We start from the raw sequence: 7,504 nt of genomic DNA on the forward strand, positions 1-7,504 counted from the left end.
TTAGACTCTAGGACTTCCTGAATAATTTTATTGCTTATAACCATCTCCCACATCTCCAGAATTAAATTTCCCCAGTTAATGGTTCTTACAAACCTGAGAGATAAAAGCATCTCCAAGGTACTATATAAACAGTAAACTACTGACAACTGAAGTCAATGGGGTTTTGCCATTGACTTCAATGGGGCTAAAATTTTGCCCATAATTTTCAGCTTGACAAAATTAGTTTTGTGAGGGAATGGAGTTATACTGGGTACACAGATGTCCTTTGCTGTTGGCTCCTCCAGGTTCTGGTGTGACAATAAGAGGAGGCTATTTTGCAAACCTGGTCTCGAAAATCCCCTCCTGACAGGAAACAGAAGAGAGGGTTAATGCAAGTATTAAGGCTACACACTGCTACCTCTACAAAGAACACGGTGTCTGCATGTTCAATGGACCTACTGGCACTGGGCCACAATGCTCTTAAGAAGATGCAGGTGTTTCTTGACAGGTGGTAAGGGAAATAAAGGAGTGCAAAAATGATCAGAACAGAGTACATGAGCTTGGTGAGTTTATCCCTTTTCTGAAAGTGATGAAGGCCAGTCTTTCGCAGTGTCCTGACGCTGCTGCAGTAACAGTAACAAATAGCAACAAAAGGCAGCAAGCAGCCAACAACCGTGCAGCACATGGAAAGGGGAAGCGTTATATAGGTGGAGCTGGAAAATACATAAAGAGAGCAAATCGTTTTGTTGTCTGGGCATATCTGGGTGCTGGCAACATAGGGGATTGGCACACTCGCCAAGCTAGTTACTGCCCATACTGAGAGGCAAATCAGTAGTGACTGTTGTTTATTCAACAACCACAGAGACTTTAGCGGATGCACTATAGCCAGATAGCGATCCACGCTCAGACAAGTGACAAAGTAGATGCTGCAGTAATAGCAAACATGGTAAATTATCCTGGTAATCTTACAAAGAGCATCTCCAAAGATCCAATGCAGCTGATTCAGATGGTAGGAGATCAGAAAGGGGAGGGTTAAGATCCAAGCGATGTCAGCCAAAACTAAGTTACAAAGGAAAACAGTGCTCCTGTTCCAGCGCTTCACCCGGAACACGAGGATCCAGATGATGGGCATGTTCAAAGTTAGTCCCACAGCCAGGATGAAGAGGAAGGTCCCTGGGATGAGAGTCCTCTGGATGGTGCCTAGAATGGTGCCAGCACTTCCACAGAAGTCTGCCTCTGCTTTCTGTCCAAATAAAAAGCAAACTGGTTTCACTGAAACTCAACATTATCAACTGAATAAAGTCTGTCCGCCTCCCATCTTATCCAAGATGAGATGTCTGAGCCTTCGCTAACTGGTCTTGTCATGACAAATAAATCATTATAGTTCTGATCCATAGCCCACTGAAATCAATAGAGACTCCCACTGACTTCTGTGGGCTTTAGATCAAGGCCTATAATAGTAACTCCAGGGCTGATTCATCTGTCATGTACACTGATGTAACTCCACTGACTTCAGTGGACTTAATCCTGATTTAAAACAGTGCAATCTAGAAGGGAATCAGCTCTTCTGACTCTTCATTGCTAGAACGGGGCCAAAATGAAAAGTATTCATTAGTATTCATTTCAGTGAATTCACTTAGCAAGTGTTCATATCCAGGTTGTGTTTGCTGTCTGTGAACTTCCAAGCAAACTAGTCTGCTGGTGGGAGTGTTTCCAGAAATAGCAAATTTTAAGCAAATATTGGAGCATAATTGTGGTAAACATATTTTTAGTTTGTCGATGTCACTATCTGCACCAAAACTTGTTTCTAGAAGTTCTGCTCATCCAATCAGGGGCCAAAAACATGCAGTGTAACCTATATGCCAAGTGAAACTAGTCAACAAAGCTTGAATTTCATATACTAGAGCTTCATAATGTGAAAGGAGCTATGGACCAAAATGCACTCACAGAAATTACAATTATGAATAGCAAATAAATTTGAGAAAACTGTGAGCAGACAGTTAATGAAGAGAAAAGGTGTGAAAATATACTTAATAAAGTAATCATCCACTGCTGTACACTAAAGTCGCCAGCACGACTTGAGATCTAGAAGTTCTGCTTCATCAACAAGTGTCATTCTATATGGTCTTTTGTTCCCCTTACTGTGACTATATCTTTTAGCAAAGAATCTCTGGGGACTCCAGCGATCTGCAATCCTGAACTTGTATTTTATCCTCTCTCACATCAAGAGAAATTAGTGAGGGACCAGGACCTCTGGAATGGACTTTTCCCTAGTCTCCTGGAAAAAGATTTGTGACTTTATTCTCCTCTTATTCCAGTGTAACACCACTGATTTCAGTGGAGTAACTCCTGATTTACACTGTGTGAAAGGACAATCCAGACTCATGCCACAGTCTTCAAATTTGTCCTAAGTAACAAATGACTAGGGGCTAGACTGTGATACCCTTACGCACATTGAGAAGTATGTTAATCCACAACTAGCCACACTGATTTCAAAGGGAGTACCTTTGGTGTAAATTATTGTTCCTCCTGAGTACAGACATCACATTCTAGCCAGATGGATTAAGTACCAAATATTCAGTCCAGCCATAATTTGTTCAATATTTGATTCACTTAGCCATCAAGAAGCCTTGATTTGGGGCACACAATTGCAGGGACAAAATGAATCAGCAATTATTCAATGCCCACAGAAATGGATAATATTATGCAAAAATCTGGCTCTAAAAATCAAACTAAACCTCAATTCTTACCATAAGAAACGATCTACTTGTGTTAAATGTACAATATTAAAGAATGAAACAATTCCCCCCACCCCTATTTCTTATAAGTTTTGTGGACTGTACTCTATTTTCATTGCTTTACCACCACCTGCCATACTGTATCAGGACTGCAAGGAAGAGATTCTAAAATGAGTTATGAAAATCTGTATTTCTAAAAGGAACAAAGAAAGTGTTTCTTTGATGACAGTGTCACTTCATTACTTCATTTCTTGGGCTAAGAACTATAAACTGTTGATACCTTTTGCAGTAGTTAACTATCAAGTCCCAGAATTGCCCATGAATGCCTGGACTATAGTAATTGTATTTAAACACTGAGTTAGGAAACCTCACACATCAAGCTTTATATGAAATCATGAACATCATCACCACCCAAAAAAAAGAGAGACATGGCAAGCACTTACCTGGCCAGGTGTTCTCCCCATCCTCATCTTATATACTGTACTATTTTGTAAAGCTGTTTGCTCCTGTAATTACGCACTTACTAAGGTAACTGCCCGGCTCCCTGACATGACAGATGTGTGAATAATATCACAGATATAATGGCTTTGCATCTACACAGGAGGAGGGGAGGGTGTTCCATACATAGGCAGGTGTCTGATTACACTGGGTGGAAATCTGAAGCGTTTTTTCCCAAAGCTGAAAGTAAGTCAAAACAGATTTTCTGGATAGTTCCAAATTCTGCCTTTGCTTCTAATTTCTTTCAGCTGCTAGTTGCAAAAACAAAAAAAACCCACCTTCCCCACAACCAGCCTTTTTTATGCATGCCCAACTTCAATTCTTCCTTTTCATTATCCATAAGTTGGCTCCTCTGTCTTTTTTTGTGTAGAAGAAAAGAATGATTTACTGCCAGACTGTAGTTTTAATTTAAAAACTCCTCCTGGTCATAAGATAACAAGCATTCTGTTGGTCCCTGAAGCAGGGACTTACCTTGTCTGGCTTCAAATCCATCCACTGCCTCAGTTTGGATGCGCTGCCTCAGTTTCCCCTCATTGCTCAGATAATCAGTCTTCACACTGCAAGTGTTTTCTGAATAACCCTCCCCTTCATAGTTCATTAACATAAAATTCAAAAAGACTTTTAATTTCGAGGTCATTTCCTTCACATAATTAGCTGATGACCTTGGCACTGAGCACTTCTGTTACATTTCAAAGAAATAGGTTTCCTGCTGTTTTGATTTCCTACAAGGTCTCTCGCTCTCTCTAATATAATCACTGCGGCAGCAATAAGTATAACACCAGCTGTGACTCTTTCCTCAGGACAGCCAGAACAGTGAGTCACTGTGTTACCCCTCTGCCTCAGCAAGGCATATGCTTTGCTGGAGCTTGGACTGTGTGTCAGCTCCCTGTCCACCTCACCAGCAAACTTGTAGAGACTTTGCTAGTCTTTGCCTTGCAGGTAACAGTCAGTGAACCAGTGTCCCCCCAGAAACATCTCTCTGCAGTGTCCAGTCCCTTGCACTGGACACTTACAGAAATGATTACGTCTGCTGCCTCCAAAGAGACAGTGCACACTCCAGTCCCTCAGTTTAACTGAAGATTCACACTTTAACTCAATATAACAGCACCGAGATGTTTTATAGTAACGCTAAGTTTAAGTTTAGTAATAAAGAACAGAGATTTAAGTGATACCGAGCAAGAGAGAAAGAAACGGGTACGGTTCTGACACAAAACAATCTGTCTAGTGTAGTGGTTCTTAACCTTTACTGCAGCCTGCATCCCTTTGGGTCTCAAAATATGTTCTCGCACCCCCTTATCAAAAAATCAAAATATGTTCTCGCACCCCTTATAGAAAATTGTTGAAGTAGGTCAGTTCTTTAAACCTAGATATATTTTTTGTTTGTATATTACAGTAATCGTTAAAAAATGTATAATATTAATAAATACATAGGTTTGATGAAACAAAGTAGTTGTACTTACGTGCCTGTGCCTAATTTGTGTTTTTGATGACTTACTTCTTAAAAAATCTGGCATGTCTCACACCCCCAGAAAGGGCATCTCGCACCCCCAGGGAGTGCGTGCACCCCAGGTTAAGAACCACTGGTCTAGTGACTAAAACTCAATTTTAGTAAGTTGAAATCTTTGCCTAGGAAGTTTTCTCAATTACATCAAGTTTGCAGCATCTCCAGTCCTTCAGGCCTGAGGCTCCAACTCTTACGGAATCAGAGGGTGTTGCCCCCTTTGGATAACTAAGGGGTTCTTTCCCCTTCCTTTTATAGTCCAGTAAACCTTTGAACTGTATTCTTTACAAAGTAAATCCAGACAAAGTTTGTCTCCCCTGCTGGTAGATGCCATGCTGTCTTCCTCATCCTCTGCTCAATTTGCTTTTTTGATTGTCTTAATCATGTTTTTTACCTTAGATGTAAATGTATTTCCATTGTCTCTGGCCTCACCTTGCTCAATTTACATTAGAGACAAAGGCAAATGGGTGAAACAACATTCCTTTGCTTATGATTGTTTATTCGCTTTCCTTGGAATGCTTGGGCTGCACATATTTTAGGAACATACTTCCAGCACACATACATATTTCTTTACACACTAACTGTACATGCATCACACAATAATATTAATAACCAGCATGTCACCAGTTTTTATATACCTTACAAGACACTGTTTGGCTAAATAATCTAAAGACAGTGTGTTGGGTGCACCCTTTGCCAGTTGGCATAAAGGGGCACCTACGGTATGTCTACACTGCAATAAAACTCCCTTGGCTGGCCTGTGTCAACTGCTTCAGTCTTGTGGGGTTCAGGCTGCAGAGCTATAAAACTGCTGTACAGGCATTTGGTCTTGGGTTGGAGCTTGGGCTCTGCAACCGCGCTGGGTGGGGGGAAGAGGTGTCTACGCATCACACTAAGACTGGGCTCAGACTCAGGTTTAAGCACAAGCCTCCCTTCTGTCCATACAGAAATGAGTGTGACTTGGGCCAGGAACCCCTCTGGACTCATCCCCGTGGTTCCTGCTAGGTGGGTGGATCAGAGCCCAAGTTCCGCTGTGACGGGTCAAAGCTCAGACATTTTGCAGTGTGGACATAGCTCAGAGTCTGCCCACTCTATCCCACAATCCCATGGGAAAATGTTTCCCAGCCCTTCAGTTCCAAAACTTCACACACATCTCTCAGGAACAGGAAGCAACATTCTGGTTCAAATACAGCTGCTCAGCATTTAACCGCACATTACCACACAGACCGCTCAGCTGGAAACAGTAAACACTCACGTGTATTAGCTATGGCCTGAAGTAAGACGTTATGCTGTGTCTAGGGCACTGCTAGCTTGCCAGAGGAACACAGCTGGCCAGAGATTCTGGTTAACCTCTGGTGAAAGGTGAGTGAAATGGTTGATGCCAGCAAGAGCAAAATAAATAGTCATGCCAAGTGATTGACAGTGCAGAGGAGTGACGGCAGACAGAGTGAATCAAGTGGCTGATGACAGAGTATTGCAAAGTCTGGGCTCCACATGGGGAAGAGGGGAGAGTCAGGGACTGTAAGGAGGTGAGGCTGGGTGTGATGCACATTGTTGCCAGCACAGCCACAAGCTGGATGTGTCTTTCAGCAGATTCCCTATGACCAGCCAGGGGACACTGGGCAGCTGAAGCTAGAGGGTTTCCTAACAGTGCAACCCCATTGGTACTGGAGAAGGGGGGAATGTGTTATGGGGCCCAGAGACACTATGCAGGTATAGGGTCTCTGTGTGGGTCCTTTGGGATCTATCAGGTTTAAGAGTGGCTTTCCTATGTGTGTTGGGGAACATCCCACCCCTTAATGGGACAATTTGGTATAACCATAACGGATTCTTCATCAAGCTTTTCAAGGAAAAAGTGTCTTCCCATGGCTTTTCATACATTTTAATCTAATCTGGCCCTTGGTTTTATGTCACAGCAAAGGGGAAGCCATTGCTTTATAACTACATTTTCATCGCTGTGTGTCCATGTGTAAATGGCAGGTGGTTCTCCTATGGTGAGAATCCAGTCCACTGATATGAATCAGTGAATACATACATGGAAAGCGTAGTATACACCACATTAACAGGTATTATGTGCATGGTATTAATATAATATACATGAGAGATGTGTTGGGAAATTATGTTAATGGAACATATGATGCACTCACCACACCTTTGTTCACCCACATCAAGTATCCCACAACATTTGCAAAGGTGGAGTCAGTTTTGGCATTAGAAAATAGGAAGCCTGTGAAAACCAAGAGGTTTACATGAGAGGTGTGTCTTGCACAGCTCAGAATGTATCTCTACACCCAGCTGATTTGAAATCTCTTTTTTTGGAGCTACATAAGAAAACCACAGAACACAAAACAACAAGTTAAAGAACTGGTGGGTTGGATTTTAGTGAAATGTAAAGAGTTTTGTAACTTGTAAAAATCATACGAAAAAAGACTACTAGCTAAAATGCATATCACTGAAGTACACCTTCTGTGTAGCTAAACCATGCTGTGAGATAAGAATTGCTTCTTGTATATCTCCTTTTCATAAGGAGGTTAGTATACCTCCTTTTCATATTGTACTGCTTTGTTTTTAGCTAATAAATGTAGCTAAGTTCAGTTATTTCGTCTCTTGAACAATTCTAAGAACAAACCATGAGTGAAGTCAAACAATGGCTACATTGTTTTTTATCAATGTCGTATCTTAATTAAAGGCTGCCATGGTGCCTTTCACTCACCTCATTGTGCCTAGGTGTTCCAATGAGCTACATGCACCAATTACATTGTGTGAAACTGCTCTTTCTCTGGGATCA

General features: G+C 41.7%; 1 protein-coding gene across 1 annotated transcript; it reads right to left on the reverse strand.

The window, feature by feature from the left end:
• Positions 1–241: 241 nt before the first annotated feature.
• LOC102937071 (P2Y purinoceptor 1-like) lies at positions 242–3,813 on the reverse strand. Its single transcript, XM_043549384.1, has 2 exons — positions 3,687–3,813; positions 242–1,251 (listed from the first exon to the last, which is right to left on the reverse strand). The coding sequence occupies exons 1-2, from the start codon at positions 3,811–3,813 to the stop codon at positions 242–244; spliced, it is 1,137 nt and encodes a 378-aa protein (XP_043405319.1).
• Positions 3,814–7,504: the final 3,691 nt, after the last annotated feature.

The sequence above is a fragment of the Chelonia mydas genome, chromosome 6, assembly GCF_015237465.2.
Source record: "Chelonia mydas isolate rCheMyd1 chromosome 6, rCheMyd1.pri.v2, whole genome shotgun sequence".
In the NCBI taxonomy this organism is placed as follows: domain Eukaryota; kingdom Metazoa; phylum Chordata; order Testudines; family Cheloniidae; genus Chelonia; species Chelonia mydas.